General features: G+C 41.1%; 1 protein-coding gene across 1 annotated transcript in view; it reads right to left on the bottom strand.

Annotated features, from left to right (window-relative positions):
• Nucleotides 1-2215: 2215 nt before the first annotated feature.
• dchs2 (dachsous cadherin-related 2) overlaps nucleotides 2216-18740 on the bottom strand; it is a 42848-nt gene continuing 26323 nt past the window's right edge. Inside the window, 9 exon segments of the mRNA XM_034187770.1 lie at nucleotides 2216-4957; nucleotides 7300-7438; nucleotides 8501-8787; nucleotides 8861-8991; nucleotides 11659-11810; nucleotides 11909-12120; nucleotides 12384-12497; nucleotides 12570-13430; nucleotides 13517-13726. Coding sequence (XP_034043661.1) covers nucleotides 2349-4957; nucleotides 7300-7438; nucleotides 8501-8787; nucleotides 8861-8991; nucleotides 11659-11810; nucleotides 11909-12120; nucleotides 12384-12497; nucleotides 12570-13430; nucleotides 13517-13726 — 4715 coding nt within the window. The 3' untranslated portion in view covers nucleotides 2216-2348.

The raw sequence follows: 18740 nt of genomic DNA on the forward strand, positions 1-18740 counted from the left end.
CAGATGATACCCAGCTTTATCTATCCATGAAGCCAGAAGACACACACCAATTAGCTAAACTGCAGGATTGTCTTACAGACATAAAGACATGGATGACCTCTAATGTCCTGCTTTTAAACTCAGATAAAACTGAAGTTATTGTACTTGGCCCCACAAATCTTAGAAACATGGTGTCTAACCAGATCCTTACTCTGGATGGCATTACCCTGACCTCTAGTAATACTGTGAGAAATCTTGGAGTCATTTTTGATCAGGATATGTCATTCAATGCGCATATTAAACAAATATGTAGGACTGCTTTTTTTGCATTTGCGCAATATCTCTAAAATTAGAAAGGTCTTGTCTCAGAGTGATGCTGAAAAACTAATTCATGCATTTATTTCCTCTAGGCTGGACTATTGTAATTCATTATTATCAGGTTGTCCTAAAAGTTCCCTGAAAAGCCTTCAGTTAATTCAAAATGCTGCAGCTAGAGTACTGACAGGGACTAGAAGGAGAGAGCATATCTCACCCATATTGGTCTCTCTTCATTGGCTTCCTGTTAATTCTAGAATAGAATTTCAAATTCTTCTTCTTACTTATAAGGTTTTGAATAATCAGGTCCCATCTTATCTTAGGGACCTCATAGTACCATATCACCCCAATAGAGCGCTTTGCTCTCAGACTGCAGGCTTACTTGTAGTTCCTAGGGTTTGTAAGAGTAGAATGGGAGGCAGAGCCTTCAGCTTTCAGGCTCCTCTCCTGTGGAACCAGCTCCCAATTCAGATCAGGGAGACAGACACCCTCTCTACTTTTAAGATTAGGCTTAAAACTTTCCTTTTTGCTAAAGCTTATAGTTAGGGCTGGATCAGGTGACCCTGAACCATCCCTTAGTTATGCTGCTATAGACTTAGACTGCTGGGGGGTTCCCATGATGCACTGCATGTTTCTTTTTCTTTTTGCTCTGTATGCACCACTCTGCATTTAATCATTAGTGATTGATCTCTGCTCTCTTCCACAGCATGTCTTTTTCCTGGTTCTCTCCCTCAGCCCCAACCAGTCCCAGCAGAAGACTCCCCCTCCCTGAGCCTGGTTCTGCTGGAGGTTTCTTCCTGTTAAAAGGGAGTTTTTCCTTCCCACTGTCGCCAAGTGCTTGCTCACAGGGGGTCGTTTTGACCGTTGGGGTTTTTCCGTAATTATTGTATGGCCTTGCCTTACAATATAAAGCGCCTTGGGGCAGCTGTTTGTTGTGATTTGGCGCTATATAAATAAAGTTGATTTGATTTGATATATTGGGTAATATTTCTAAATTTGGAAAATAGTGTACAATTTTATTATCCCCTGCTGGCCAAATGCCTCAAGGGGGATTATGCTGTGGAGATTTCCCTCCGTCTGTCCCCAAAATGGTGTAAGCGTTCTGAAATCAACTCCTCTCACATTTTAGGAGGAATTTCATTAAACTTGGTACAAGTCCTTGTTATAGGTTGGTAATATGTGTATTACTCTTTGCATTGGACCCATTTTACTAGAGTTATGGCCTTTGATTAACAAATCTAGACTCGGCCAGTTTCATGAGTGGGTGTCCGCATTCTGAAATCAAGTCCTCTCATACTTGTAGATGGAATTTCATGTAACTTGATACAAATCGTTGTTAAAGGTTGATAATACGCATATTGTAATACTGTACAAGATTGACACATTTTGGCAGAGTTATGGCCCTTGATTAACAAACCTAGGCACTGCCAGTTTCAAGCCCTTGAAATGCTATCAGAATGTAGCAAGCAATTTGGTCTGATAATTTTCCCCAAAGCTTGAGTCTCATAAATAGGTTATCCTGGAGACCAGTGGCTATAAGGAAATAAAGTCTTAACATCCTGAAGCTATTTGTATTGTGTGACCTTGGCATGAAATAAGTTTAACCAGAGTCATGACTTCCTGTAGGCTTTGAAGATGTAACAAGACTGAAAGGAAGGGCCATTGTACATTGAAGTATTCTGGTAAATGCTGCTCTTCAATTCAGATTTTATCAAGTGCATGAAAAAAATGAAGCAAAATAATAATAATAATAATAATCTAAACTGTTTTTTGTCATTCCAATGTGAACGTTACAAACAGAAATATGCTGCCTTTTTTCATGATTAACTTCAAGCCAATGTTGAAATAAAAAATACCTGGAGGAACCTGAAATAACTGCTTTTATTAAAAGTGCCACAAAATGCTGGAGTGAGTCCAGGACATTGTAATAATTAGTTTATTATAAAAACAAGATAGGAAATCAACTGCAAAACTGTGCAATAATTGTGCAGTACCATAACCTAAAAAATCCTTGGGTTAGAAAAGAGACGATGTCCTGCAGTGCCGGTTTTGGTCTACACCTGTACTTCTGCATCCAGTAGGCTTGTGGTCAGGGGTCCTGAGTCAAGTCTGATACCCCCCACTCCAGTTTCTGAGATTACTGGTGAGGCACTGGGTGTTCTGATGGTTAGTGAAGAAAGCGATGGGGAGAAGGTGGGAGTCATTGCTGAAGGTGTGAGTCCTGTATTCCTGACTAAGGGGGAATAGACATATTTAGGGAAAGATGACCGCCTGTTCAGGTTTGGCACACGGACCGGCTTCCGTGGAGGTACAGTTCTGATGCCAGGTTGGGCCACTCCTGTTATAAGGGGCGGTGGATACATGAGACAGCTTGCTTCAGCTGCTAGCTCCTCACAGCCACCTTGAAGCTCCTCATCAGGGAGCATTTCAATATCGGCAAAGACGGAAGCTAGAGACTGGAAGCGTGGCTCCCATTCTAACAGGTAGTCCCAATTGTAGCCATCCTGCAGCTGTTCCTCCAGGTACACCAGTGAAGAGAGAGAATCTGCAGAGGCACTGTTTTCTGAAAGAGGCGCATACCCTTTTGTCTCCATGTTCTCCTCCAAATCCCTCACCCTGAGTATTGCAGGAAGAAGTCCCTCACCTCCTCCCTCTTCTTTGAAATGGTATAGGCTTTCTGTACTGGCCATTGTTGTTACTGGACTTTTAATGATGGACAAAATGTGCTCCGGCCCTACATCGATAGAGTGACAGGAGATGTTGTCTCCAGGAACTGAAGAGTCTGGGATCTCTGAAATCTGGTTGCCTTCCAAATATCCCACTGTTACATGGTTGGAATTCTCATTAATCCATTTGATTTCCTCATCTTCAGCTGTTTCACCCTCTGCTGATCCATGGCCACTCGAGTCTGACTGGGTGCATGGGTTGGAAATGTCCCTCTTAGTCCAACTGTTGGGCCTTTTAAACTTGTGCAGACACATGGCACTTTGTGATTGGCCACTGGATCTTCCAAATGTGCCTGTGTCACTGTTTAAGTTTGTGGCGATGGCATCAGCCTTTTTGAGGGTAGCTTCTTTCATTTTGTACTTGAGAGCCAGTGCCACAAGCACAAGGAAGAGAAGAAGGAACACAATTAGTGAGGTACCCAGACTGAGCATGTGGGTGTCAACGGGCAATCCGATAAGTGCCTTTACTGAGCTGGAGATGTTGATTGACACCAGGCAAGTGGTTGTTCGGGAGCCGAGTCTGGGACTACCTGCAGATACTAGTAGCTCTACTACATCTTCCCTAACATGGCTACCTCGTGTGCGATATACAGGACCTGATATAAAGATGGCACCAATTGTTTTGTTAATTGAGAAAAACAGTGATGAATTCACCAGGGAGTACTCTACCAAACCATCCACGCCTCCATCATGGTCCATGGCCATTACAAAGCCAACGGTCTGTCCTAGCTCTATGTTCTCAGGCAGCATAAAGTAGTATTGCTTTTGGGTAAAGATGGGACTGAACTCATCTACTCCCTTAATGCTCACCTGCACTCTCACTGTAGCTACTTTTTCGCCCTTGTCCCTGGCTTCCACTATGAAGCAGTACTCATTTTTGCGTTCATAATCAAAAGTCTGTCTGGTGTGAATGTCACCTGTGAGAAGGTCAATAGCAAAGTTCTCCTTTCGTTCAGGGCTGCCGATACCGTAGCCCATGAAGCACGACGATGCAATGGAGTATGAGATCTGTCCATACATCCCCAAGTCATTGTCAATAGCATGGACAGAACAGACATGGGAAAATGAAGGGAGGTTCTCGAACACAGAACAGTTGACCACTGGGAAAATGAAGTAAGGAGTGTTGTCATTCTCATCCAACACTGTAATGAACACCACTGTGAAAGCCACATTATGTTCTTCAAGCGATTCAACTCCATCAGATGCACAGATCGTCAGGGTGTATTTTGACTCTCCCTCAAAGTCAAGTGAACTGTTGACAACCAAAAGTCCAGACTGACGGTCCAGCTTGACGTGACCTTTGGAGTTCCCTGAAATAATATTGTAATGCACCAAGCCATTGATTCCCAGGTCAGGATCCAGAGCATTGACCTGGACTAGCTTAGTACCTGGTAAGCTGTTTTCACTCACTTGGGCATGGTACTCTGTTCTTGAAAAGACAGGAGCATTGTCATTACAGTCTGTCACCGTCACTGTAACGACAGCAGAGCTGGACAGTGGAGGTGTTCCTCGGTCTGATACACACACTGTCAGTTGGTAGCTGTCAGTAGTCTCTCGGTCTAACGGGTTACATAGAACCAGTTTTCCTACATATTTCATCTGATTCTCAATCTTAACCATGTTTACTTCTAGACAGAATCGCCTCTCCTCATTTCCCCTTATAATGGAGTAGTCCAAGTATGTATTTTCTGGGCTCCTGTCTTGGTCATCTGCAGAGAGCTTCAGCAGGGTGCTGCCAGTAGATGTGTCCTCTGGGACGGTGAGTGTGTAAGTGTTCTGTGGGAACAGAGGTGCATGGTCATTGGCATCAAGAACTGTGATATCAATGTAGGTGAGAGCAGAATGTGTGGGATCTCCTCCATCTTTGGCCTCAACTAGCAGCTGGATTGGATTGCTGTTTGTGATTGGTTTTAGGGGCTTGTTTGTGAAAACAGATCCTGCAAGACAAAATGTATTAAATAGAATGTAAGTCCTTTTACATTCATTTCTACTGAAACTCACAACAAACACCGTAGAAACATTAAGACTACACTGTGGTCAGACTATCAAGAACATGATAGTTTTAATTTAGTATTGTGGTCAGAAGTTCACATACAGTCATCTTGGGCATGAATGATAATTTTGGACTTTTAATGATGTCTTTGGATTGTTCTTTTGCCAGGATGGAATGATTGTACAGCAAACACCATTAATAACTTTAAAAACACGAATTGGGTGCACAAGGTTGAATTTATTTTGGATCTTCTCAAATCCACACAGGGTCAAAATTATACATACAGACTCAAATATACACACTGAGACCCTCGTTTGAGTGGTGGTTTTAAAAAGAGAGACTGGATGCTCAAGACAGTTACGTGCCAACTGTCCAACTCAGCTTAACTACAGTTGATTCTTGCTAATACTACCTTGGACAAGACACTGAACTGGCATTGTCTCGGGTCACTCATCTGTAAATGGGTACTAGCCTTGGCTGGGGAAGCAACCTGAGTCAGACTGGTGTCATGTCCAGGGGGATTTACAGACTCTCATCTGCTTAGAGATATGTTGTCCAGAGAGAAGCAGGCACCAATGAGTCTCAGGGACTATAAAGGACTTACACCTTCCAATTTGGGAACAGTTTAAACATTGGGAGGTCAAAATGTATTGCATGAAAGCCAAGATAATCCAAGCAAGTTAGCCACAGCTAGGTTTGACACAGCTAGTTTACTGCTATAATTTCAAAGGTCAGCAGAATCAAAATTCACTGAAACTGAATGCTATACAACATATTTATGCAAAATACTTGAGCTAAATGTCTCCCCCTGGGATGACCAAGGTTGGATAGGATTACTTTGAAAGAATACATGTGGATTACATGTATGTATGTACATACATCTGGATTACTTGTAATCTGATTACTTTTGAATTACATTTCAAAGTAATCCTACCCAACCTTGGGGATGACCCATTGGCCTATAATTTGACATCTAAAATGCTAGTACAATGAGCATCTTACAACAAAAACACAAGTTAATGAAACAAGAAAAAAACTAAACAGCTCAACAATTTAAAACTTATGATTCAGCAAATGCATATTTCTTTCTGGTTTTGTCTCTAGAATAAGAACTACGTAACTATCTGGCAATATGATTTATTGAAAGTGAATTAATAACAGCACTTTATGTAGGAATGCTGCTTCAATTCTCCTGTGACTGTTTTTAATAAATCCCATATGTTGACTTTGAAATCAGATTTTCTCCTTAGATGACAAGTGTCTCTTGAAGAAATGTATTTATTACATTTCACTACCACTTAAACCTTATAGTACATGACTTTATTAATACCAAGACTCAAGCGAAACCCGTGAAAAACTGAGGCGCCACAGAAACTGGATTATTTTTGGAGCACTTCACCCAGCACTGGTGCAAATGTCATTTTAAATTCACTATGTGCCCATCACCACAAAAGGGGCCACAGTCATTTCTATGATATTAAACTTTGTGGTTCAAATGTAACAGCAGCCAATAAATCACACTTGATTGAAAATGATGTGCCAGCATTAAGGAGAGCTGGTTTAGGTTAAACTCTGTACAATGAATCCGCATTCTTTGGTTTATATTTTTTGTTTTTTTTTTAAATTGGATATAAAAGGATAGGTCTGGTTTCTCAAATAGGCTTTATCTAAGTGTGTGTAGAACCCGTATGCACATCAAGTCTGCAAAAATGTAATTACTGGAATGGTATACTGAATGAATACTGCCAGTAAATGCTGATAATATACGGCCAGGCCCATAAGTATTTTGACAGGGCCACAATTTTTATAATTATGAATCCGTACTACACCAACACCACCACCACAGTTGAGCTGAAATGAAACGCTCAAGATGTGCTTGTTGTGTAGATGTTTAGGTTTAATTCAAGGGATTTAACAAAATTATGGCATTAGCTATTTAGGAATTATGGCTGTTTTTATGGCTCATTTCCACATAGCATATGGTCTGTGTTTGTAACATACACGATACGCCAACTATTGTTCAATGCAAAGAAATGCATTTTCTTACAGAGACTATTGCAGAAGGTGTTGTCTCCTTTGGAGTTATCTGAATGTCTTGGTGACTTCCCTCTCTAGTTTCCTTCATGCACAATCACTTAGTTTTTATGAACTGTCTACTACTATTAAACACAACTAGAATGGTCACTGTCCAAATAGTTATGGACCTGACTGCCCATAACTGTGGATATGGTACAACTGTACATATTGTTTTTCTGATGACTTTCATTAGTTACTAAGCTTTCTTACCATTTTCTGGCTGGATAGAAAAGTCTTGGACAGAAGTGAGCAGTCTGTAGGACACCTCACCATTGAGTCCAGTGTCTCTGTCAGTAGCAAACACTGACACAACTAATGTCTGTGCTGAGACCAACTCGGACAGCTCCACCTTTAGGAGAGAACAAATAATGAGAAAAATCTGCAGCCACATCACGGCATACACCGATTTTCCACACAGGCACTGTTTTTTTATTAAGGTAAACCAGTTTCTCAGTTGGCACTTCAATGTCAAAAGGGTTGCTGGTTGAACATCTTGGGATGAGAATGTGCTTTGATATTTACACGTAACAAATCAGTTTGTCGAGTCAAATCAAGTCTGGGAGCGGGTGCTTCTCTCAGGTGTCACTTCCTCCAGGTGAAAGGTGGATGACCCCTTGGACTTCCAGTCACTGGGGTCCTCAACACTGAGGCACCTATGTGTTGGATCGTACTCAGAGATATGGCTAAAATGTTATAAATAAAATGTTATAAATCGCCGTAAAACTCAATTTGCGACCGTAAAATCCAGCATTAACATGCGCAAATCATCAGACACAACAGGGTTATTCCCTAATTCTCTTGTGAAATTTTTCATATAGCTGAAGAGAAATGTATATATTTGTCCTGTTCTGTCACAAGAGTGCTTCTGTTTAAAAATTAAAACATAAAAAAGGCTCCTCTTTGGAGAAACCTTGGGTGCTGCTGGAATGACTTTGTGTCAGATGACTTCGGGAGACGAGAACTATCATTTAGATTGATGTTGTTGTGAGGGAACATCAATCTAAATGATAGTTAACATCCACAAATCATCAGACACAAGGGGGTTATTCCCATTCTAATCCAATCCCAACATTTGCACGGTTTATTTTTCTGTAAGTAATTCGGTCGGCGAATCGTTGTGAAAGGGTGTGGTCAGCTCATCAAAGCGTCAAAGCGCGCGGTCAGGCCATGGACGAATACATTAAATGTGAAACAGTTGAATATTTTGCCACCGTCCACGCGATACAGTATTTTATGGTCTGAAATCTCACATGATTAACCAATCAGATTTGTGGAAAAAAATGGAATTGGATTACAATGTAAAATATGTGTAACAATAGAATTGTAAAATTTTGTGGCAGAAAAAGTCTGCAAATATGTAAGATGCTTATTTATTTTAATTTTTACACTAGTACTCACAAATCATCTGTACCTGGTAGGAGGTCTGGTTGAATACTGGAGGGTTGTCATTGATGTCAACCACTTGAACTGTGACCTCTCCAGTGGCCTGGTGGATGGAGTCGGAGGCCCAGATGGTCAAAGTGTACTCTGCCTGCTCCTCGTAGTCCAGGGCTCGTGTTAGCGTCACCACACCGCTGTACGGGTCGATAGCAAAACAGCCATCATGGCTTCTGTTGTCTGCAAAGCTGTATGTGATTACTGAGCTCAAGTCCACATCATTGGCAGTCACCTGGGTGACCACATGACCTCCTGGTAGATCTACAGTAAAACACAAACACACGAGTCAGTCGAATTGTCTTTGTCAAATAAAATTCTGTCTGTTTGATCTTACTCTCTGCTATCAGCACAGGCTCCACTGAGGGGATGGCAGGACTATTGTCGTTGATGTCCACCACTTGGACTCTAACGGTGGTGGTGCCACTAAGTGAAGGATTTCCCTTGTCTGCTGCCTCCAGGACCAGTCTGCAACAAACAATACAAACTCAAACCCTCATTCAATATTACAGACACTGTGTAAATGTACGAGGTCTGTGATAAAACTAACGTACCTTTTTATTTTTTTCAAAAACTATATGGATTTGAATCACGTGCGATTACATCAGACAAGCTTGAACCCTCGTGCGCATGCGTGAGTTTTTTCACGCCTGTCGGTTACGTCATTCGCCTGTGGGCAGGCTTTGAGTGAGGAGTGGTCCACCCCTCCCTCGGAATCTCTTTGTCTGACAACTTCCTGAGAGACTGACGCTTTGCTTGATCAAAATTTTTTCAAAGACTGTGAGGCACATCGAAGTGGACACTATTCGAGAAATTCAGCTGGTTTTCTGTGAAAATTTTAACGGCTGATGACAGATTATGGACTGTTGCTGTCGCTTTAAGGACTGCCCATGGAGCGGGACGTCGCGACGCGCCCTGAGCTACCGCTGTCTGCCTGTTTCGAGCTGAAAGCTTCCAAATTTAAGCCTCTGTTGACCCAGGACGTCGTGAGAGAACAGAGAACTTTCAGAAGAGGTCGGGATCAGCAGTTTATCCGGACATTCCACTGTTAAAGGAGATTTTATTAATGAAAGACGTGCGGACAGGTCCGTGCGTCAGGACGCAGCCGGCGCAGCGCGCCGCCACAGGAAAAACACCTCCGTGTTGATAACCATTTGTAAAAACCAGGCGGCTTTTGATGGCTTTCAGTTGAGTGAGTATCTGAGAAATTGTTTAACAGCTGGACATGTTCCAACTTGTCCTTAAGGCTTCCAACGGAGGTGTTTTTCCTGTGGCAGCGCGCGGCGCCAGCTGCGTCTCGACGCGCGGACCCGTCCGCACTTTCTTTCATTGCAAAATCTCCTTTAACAGTGGAATGTCCGGATAAACTGCTGATCCCGACCTCTTCTGAAAGTTCTCTGTTCTGTCACGACGTCCTGGGTCAACAGAGGCTTAAATTTGGAAGCTTTCAGCTCGAAACAGGCAGACAGCGGCGGCTCAGGGCGCGTCGCAACGTCCCGCTCCGTGGGCAGTCCTTAAAGCGACAGCAACAGTCCATAATCGCTCATCAGCCGTTAAAATTTTCACAGAAAACCAGCTGAATTTCTCGAATGGTGTCCACTTCGATGTGCCTCACAGTTTTTGAAAAAATTTTGATCAAGCAAAGCGTCAGTCTCTCAGGAAGTTGTCAGACAAAGAGATTCCAATGGGAGGGGTAGACCACTCCTCACTCAAAGCCAGCCCACAGGCGAATGACGTAACCGACAGGCGTGAAAAAACTCATGCATGCCCACGAGGGTTCAAGCTTGTCTGATGTAATAGCATGTGATTCAAATCCATATAGTTTTTGAAAAAAATAAAAAGGTCCGATATTTTTCTAACAGACCTCGTATACGTACAAATGTACAATGATGTTCTTTGTTGGAAACCTGCCAACAACCTTCACTGAGGAGGGAGCTGAGGAAAAAAAAAAACATTAAATGTTGGTGCAAATGTAAACTTTTGCCCGTTTTTGTCAGCAATGTGAGAGGGGACATTTTTGTCCATTTGTCATGAAACAAGACACAAACCTCAAACCTCTCAAGACATATCTTGACTTACCTTAACTTGCAAAAGATGAGGATTTCCAGATTTTTTTTTTATCTTTGAGAAATTGTTTATATAAATTGTTATAGGTCTATCAAAGACTTGACTTTTCAAACACATTTTAAACCGTTTCAAACCAGATGACCTATTTTGTATCATTTTAAATGGACAGAAAGTAAAAATGAAATACTTTAAACTGCTATAAAATGGCATCAATTTGATTTAAAGCCAGATATTTGAACTAACTTTAAACAACACTGAAGCACGGGTTTATTGATCATGTGGTCTGTGACTCTCCAGATGTTTAGTTTTGGTTTCACAGTCAGTAAAATCTTCTTTAATTTGCACTTTTTCCTCTCTTCTTGAGGTTCCATACTCATCTCACTCTGGCCATTAGAGGTGGGCGATACCGGGAATTTTGGTATTGATCCGATACCAAGTAAATACAGGCCGATATCGATACCAATACCGATACTTTTTCATATTTAAGCTTCATAGATCCAAAGGATCCAAAAGACCGAGGCTAGAATTTCGCCAAACATTGTACGTGACAACAAAATACTTTATTATCATGGGGCCATTTGTTTTCCTCATTCTTTCTATTCAAAAAAACACGCCTGACTTTGACACTCCCTGCTATTTTCCCAAACTCGGACTTTATTCTGGATCATTGTATTTTGCCTCGTCCTTGTCTGCAGCTGGTATCTAACTGTGTAATCTTTACAACAGTCAGAATCTTGAAGCCTTTGTCTGTCCAAATTTTGCATTTGTTTCCATTAATCTCTTTGACTTGTCTCAAAAAAAGCAGAAAAAAATAACTAAATTTGACAGTTTTTAAACCAGGTTATTTGAGATTTATACAATGTGTTATGGTCTTTTGTTCCCTCCATTTTATACAGTGAAGGTTGATTAGAACCATAGTGTACTTGATCATTGTCCCAACTCCACTTTGCCATTTTACAAAACCTCAAAGCTGAATCAGTACGTAAGTTAAAATCGCCTGCAAACCATTTTTGTTCTGTTTTAAAATCATATTCACTTTAAAAGGTTGTATGTGTGAAGCTGACATACTTGTACGAGGGAGTGATCTCACGGTCCAGTAAGACATTGGTAGCAAGGATCCCTCGAACAGAATCTAAGACGAATGCGTCGTTATGGTTACCGGACAGAATGGAGTACTCGATCTGCCTGTTCGTCCCGCTGTCGGCATCAAAAGCAAAAACCTGCAGGAAATAAGCACGACATGTCAAAGTTGTTACACATGATAGAAATCACCTTGCGATAACAGCCACAGCCCTCCGATTGGTTTTCTGACATGTACCTGCATAACGTAGGTGTTGTGCACCTGCCCCTCCCACACAGCGGTTCTGTAGCTGCTGCGTTCAAATGCGGGCGTGTTGTCATTGACGTCCAGCAGGTAGACTGAGACCCTGCAGTGAGCCGTCTGCAGCCCGTTGTCAGCCAGCACCCCCAATGGAATGTGACGACTCGCCTCGTAATCCAGAGACTCAGTTTTGCCCACGCGGATCTCTCCTGTACCAGATGGATAAAAAAAATTCAAAATGGTATACAAAAACATAACGTGTGAGACATTTGACCCAAAAAAGAAAACTTTGCAAACCAACAAGTAAAAGCTCAAGCAATTTAGTGGAGGTGCGTTAGGCAAAATCACCACCCATAAAAACAAGACATTTTTGACACATTTTTCATCACAGATCATGTTTGTATTTATATATATATATATATATATATATATATATACAATATTTGTTTGCAGCATAAAGCGTATTTGTTACCTGTATGACGGCTGATGGTGAAAATCTTATTTTCATTGCCGCTGAATATAGAATATGTGATCCTTTGTCTGTTGTTAATTCGGTCACTGGCTTCAACTTTTGCAATCCAAGTGCCTGAATAAAGAGATCAAATCATGTGTTTTTACTCATAATAAGAAGAGACAAAACAGGAAGAGTTGGACCCACCAGCTCTGCTGTTCTCCTTGACGGTGCCATTGTAGGCTTTGTTCGTGAACTGCAGTCCTTCCTGTTCTCCTTTTAGGTGGATAAGGACCAGGCAGGTGGACGTTAGAGCAGGTCGTCCTCGATCTGACACCACAACCTGCAGCTTCCTCTTCAACAGACCCACTCTCACTCGCCGTAGCAGTAAAAGCTCTCCTGACTCGCTATTCAACTGAAAAACGTTGTCCGCTTCAGAAAGGCTGAACTGGACCGTGCCGTTCTCAGCCAGATCACTGTCTGTTGCCGCCAGAGTGGTAACTATCTGGTTTGGTGACATGCTTGTGGACACCCAAGCACTGAGCGGGTTCTGGTCACAGACTGGAATGTTATCGTTAATATCCTCCACCTGTATGGTGACCGACACCACAGAGCTGAGTGGGCCTTTGGCACAGCTGTCAGTAGCCACAGCCCTGAGGGTGTACTGGGCTGTCTGTTCTCGGTCCAGAGACCTGGTGGTGCGGATCAGTCCTGTGGAGGCGTCCACAGAGAAGGCGCCATGGCTGCTGTCATCTGTCAGGGAGTACGTTACCTCCCCGTTTGGCCCCTCGTCAGGATCCAGGGCGCGAACATGCAGGACTTCAGCTCCTGCAGGTAAACCCTCACTGACCGATGCTTGGTAGCTGGTTCGGGTGAAGAAGGGGACATTATCATTCTCATCCACCAAGACAACTTCGAGCTTGGTGGAGGAGCTGAGTGGGATGCAGCCGGTGTCACAGGCCTCTATCGTGAGTGTATAATTCTGCCTTTCCTCCCGATCAAGGACCTCTGTGGTGCTGATGTCACCTGTGTAAATGTTTATAGTAAAGCGGCCATTGTAGTCATCTCCTACAAGCAATTCAAAATGCAGCATGTGAGACAAACAGCGGACAGATATCAAACTCAGTCGTCAGAAGAGAATGTGGATTCCTTACCAAGTATGGAGTAACGTATGGTTCCATTGTCCCCAAGATCTGGGTCAAAGGCCTGTGCAGTGTGAATGATCCCAGAGGGAAGGTTCTCAGGAAGGCTGACCTGGAAGGACGCCTGCACGAACTGTGGAGGGTTATCGTTATCGTCCAGCACAGAACACAGCACTGTGGTTGTGGCAGTAAGAGGCTGTGAGTCACGATCACACGCCTGAACTGAGGACGAGAATCGAGACAGTAACGGAAAAATGAAGTGACAGCGCAATGTTTCCCAAAAAAATAATAATAAATCACGCTTCCATTACAAAAACTAACGGTAACTACAGTTATTTTTTGTATACAGAAAGCAAAATCTGATAGAATTGTTCTATTTACGTTTGTGCACATTGTTGTACACTCACTTTATTAGATACACCTTGCTAGTACCGGGTTGAACCCACTTTAGCCTTCAGAACTGCCTTAATTCTTTGTGGCATAGGTTCAACAAGGTGTTGGAAACATTCCTCAGAGATGTTGATCCATATTGATATGATGGGATCAAACAGTCGCCCAACCTGTCTGTCCATTCTCCTCTGACCTCAAACATCATCAAGGCATTTTCATCCACACAACTGCCGTTCACTGGATATCCATTCTCTGTAAACTCTAGACACAGTTACGAGTGAAAATCCCAGTAGATCAGTAGTTCCTGAAATACTTAGACCCTCTGGCACCAACAACCATGCCAGGTTCAAAGTCACTTCAATTCCCTTTCTTCTCCATTGTGATGCTCAGTTTGAACTTCATTAAGTTGTCTTCACCACGTCTACAACCCCTGGCAAAAATTATGGAATCACCGGCCTCTGAGGATATTCATTCAGTTGTTTAATTTTGTAGAAAATAGCAGATCACAGACATGACACAAAACTAAAGTCATTTCAAATGGCAACTTTCTGGCTTTAAGAAACACTATAAGAAATCAGGAAAAAAAAATTGTGGCAGTCAGTAACGCTTACTTTTTTAGACCAAGCAGAGGGAAAAAAATATGGAATCACTCAATTCTGAGGAATAAATTATGGAATCACCCTGTAAATTTTCATCCCCAAAACTAACACCTGCATCAAATCAGATCTGCTCATTAGTCTGCATCTAAAAAGGAGTGATCACACCTTGGAGAGCTGTTGCACCAAGTGGACTGACATGAATCATGGCTCTAATACGAGAGATGTCAATTGAAACAAAGGAGAGGATTATCAAACTCTTAAAAGAGGGTAAATCATCACGCAATGTTGCAAAAGATGTTGGTTGTTCACAGTCAGCTGTGTCTAAACTCTGGACCAAATACAAACAACATGGGAAGGTTGTTAAAGGCAAACATACTGGTAGACCAAGGAAGACATCAAAGCGTCAAGACAGAAAACTTAAAGCAATATGTCTCAAAAATCTAAAATGCACAACAAAACAAATGAGGAACGAATAGGAGGAAACTGGAGTCAACGTCTGTGACCGAACTGTAAGAAACCGCCTAAAGGAAATGGGATTTACATACAGAAAAGCTAAATGAAAGCCATCATTAACACCTAAACAGAAAAAAACAAGGTTGCAATGGGCTAAGGAAAAGCAATCGTGGACTGTGGATGACTGGATGAAAGTCATATTCAGTGATGAATCTCGAATCTGCACTGGGCAAGGTGATGATGCTAGAACTTTTGTTTGGTGCCGTTCCAATGAGATTTATAAAGATGACTGCCTGAAGAGAACATGTAAATTTCCACAGTCATTGATGATATGGGGCTGCATGTCAGGTAAAGGCACTGGGGAGATGGCTGTCATTACATCATCAATAAATGCACAAGTTTACGTTGATATTTTGGACACTTCTCTTATCCCATCAATTGAAAGGATGTTTGGGGATGATGAAATCATTTTTCAAGATGATAATGCATCTTGCCATAGAGCAAAAACTGTGAAAACATTCCTTGCAAAAAGACACATAGGGTCAATGTCATGGCCTGCAAATAGTCCGGATCTTAATCCAATTGAAAATCTTTGGTGGAAGTTGAAGAAAATGGTCCATGACAAGGCTCCAACCTGCAAAGCTGATCTGGCAACAGCAATCAGAGAAAGTTGGAGCCAGATTGATGAAGAGTACTGTTTGTCACTCATTAAGTCCATGCCTCAGAGACTGCAAGCTGTTATAAAAGCCAGAGGTGGTGCAACAAAATACTAGTGATGTGTTGGAGCGTTCTTTTGTTTTTCATGATTCCATAATTTATTCCTCAGAATTGAGTGATTCCATATTTTTTTCCCTCTGCTTGGTCTAAAATTTTTTTTTTCCTGATTTCTTATAGTGTTTCTTAAAGCCAGAAAGTTGCCATTTGAAATGACTTTAGTTTTGTGTCATGTCTGTGATCTGCTTTTTTTCTACAAAATTAAACAACTGAATGAATATCCTCTGAGGCCGGTGATTCCATAATTTTTGCCAGGGGTTGTAGATGCCTGTGTGTGTGTGTGTCTGTATATATATATATATATATATATATATATATATATATATATATATATATATATATATATATATATATATATATACAGACACACACACACAGACACACACACACACACACACGTGTGCTCCCCTGAGAAAATTATCTTCACATATTTTTGTATTTCCTAATAACCTTGGCAGAACCTCAACACATTAGCGCTTTCCTGTTATTGCGTTTCATCATTAGAGTTCATTTTTCGGCACAGTACCGACTGTGCAAATATTATGATGGAACATCTGAAAGGAATTTATCACTAAACACTGCTGAGCAGTTTGAATGTAATTGTGGTCCTGGGGAGTGTGTGTGTGTGTGTGTGTGTGTGGGGGGGGGGGGGGGGGGGTGATAGTGGCACTGTAGGTAGAAGCAAGATCTACTTTCGCCCATAAAATCTGCTGTTTCCTCAACATAAATCATTCCGCTGACTATGAATTCTTTACGACTTTGGCTGTGAAGCGTGACAGGAAAGACGCTGCAGAGTAAGAAACAGTCTCTATTTCTGGTTTAGTGTTTTCTTACACACAGGGGCGTAGCTAGGATTTTTTTCTTTTTCTTTTTTTTTTTTTTTTGGAGGAAGTCAGTCAACCAAACAATAAATGTGTGATCGTAAATTACACTAGGACGTTGACCCGCGGGGAACCACGGGTTGTAGATGTGGTCGTTTGTACTATGTACGGAGGACAGCTGACTTTTTTGGAAAAAATGTGTTTACATTTGTGCTGCATTTTTTAAGTATTGACATAGAAAAAAGTCTTGGCTTTTATGAAAGGTTTAATCTGTTTTCAGTTGTGTTCAATTTTCTAAAATGAATCTTTGTCATCAATAAACTTTTCTGAAGCTGCTTAAACAGGACATTATTCCATGTAAAGAAATTATGAATAATTGAAGTTTTATATTTGCACTGTGACAGTGTTCACATTCGATCAAATTTCTTTTCTTTTTTCTTTTGGTCTGTGTGAGACACAATTCTCTTGTTTTGTCTGGAGTGTGAACATGTTAATAATTTCTGACCTCTCCTTTGACCTGATCCGTTTTTTTTTTTTTTTCCACTGTGTGCTTTTGATTTTGGATCAGTACAGGCAAACTACAACAGGAACCTCTTTTGGTTGCAGTGCTGACTTATATTATGTTCTTTGAAGGGCCTCAGACAAGATTACAAAGAACTTTCAAAATAATAAAGTTCACAAATCTTAGTCCTGGCTATGCCCCAGTGTTAAATATTACTATAATGTTTCATTGGCATAATATGTAGCAGAGTTTAAAATAAATGTAGTAAGTTTAAAATAAATAGTAGTAGAGTTTAAAATAAATGTAATAAATTTTATAGTCAGGTGAAACTCTCACCTATGGTCATGAGTGTTGGGTCATGACCGAAAGAACTAGATCGCGGGTACAAGCAGCCGAAATGGGCTTCCTCAGAAGGGTGGCTGGTGTTGCCCTTAGAGATAAGGCGAGAAGTTCGGTCATCCGCGGGGAGCTTGGAGTGCAGTCGCTGCTCCTTGGGGCTGAAAGGAGCCAGCTGAGGTGGTTCGGGCATCTGGTAAGGATGCCTCCTGAGCGCCTCCCAAGGGAGGTGTTCCAGGCATGTCCATCTGGGAGGAGACCCCTGTAAAGACCCAGGACTAGATGAAGACATGGGGCCAAATACAAAAGTATTTGTATTTGAAAATACTTAAAAACATTTTTCGGAGTATTTGTATTTGTATTTTCTGATTTTAAATTCAAAGTATTTGTATTTGTATTTCAAATACATCACCGATCCCAAGTATTTCCAAATAATTTTACAAATACTTTTCAAACTTGGGAATCTCTGTGATGCCGTGTTGAATATAGATTGTGATAGTTTGATTATTGCCTGTGATATTATAATAGTGAATTTGTGATAAAACATTCAATCCTTTACTTATCAATAGTATTTGTTCATGCTATTTTCCCCAATAAATTGTCACTGGTTTATCAGTTTTTGTGTTGATTTGCTGTTTATAGTTCATAGAAAGTATTTGTATTTGTATTTGAAATACTCAAAATATAAAGTATTTGTATTTGTATTTGAAAAAGTACAAAGTATTTGTATTTGTATTTGGAATTCGAAAATCTAAAGTATTTGTATTTTTTTCTTTCTTTATTTCATTCATTTAAAAGAAAAAGACAGAAAAGCAGAAATGAAATTTATACATTTTTATATGAAAAGGAGCAGAGAGAAGAACAAGTCTTATATTTTCTGCCCCTTTTTACAATACAATCTTTCAATTTTAAGTATCATTATTCAACATTATTAAACATATTACATTTTTGACTTGTCACATACCACTGACTTATTTCATAATTTTAAGTCAGTGGTATGTGACAAGTCATTTTAACTTAATTTAAATTAAATTAAATTACATTTTTTATTTAATTTAAATACAATGCAAAGTATTTGACCCCATGTCTCACTAGGTGGAGAGATTATATCATCACACTGGCCTGGGAACGCCTCGGGATCCCCCAGTCAGAGGTGGTCAATGTGGCACGGGAAAGGGAAGTCTGGGGTCCCCTGCTGAAGCTGTTGCCCCTGCGACCCGAACCCGGAAAAGCGGTTGAAGATGAGTGATGATTGAGTAATAAATGTGCCCTAAATGTAGTGAAGTAGCTCTCAAGCACCTGCTGTCAGTGCAACTAGTCATGATAACTGAGTCACGACTATAGACTGTGGGAAAACCCTC

Source organism: Thalassophryne amazonica, chromosome 15, assembly GCF_902500255.1.
Source record: "Thalassophryne amazonica chromosome 15, fThaAma1.1, whole genome shotgun sequence".
Classification (NCBI taxonomy): Eukaryota; Metazoa; Chordata; class Actinopteri; order Batrachoidiformes; family Batrachoididae; genus Thalassophryne; species Thalassophryne amazonica.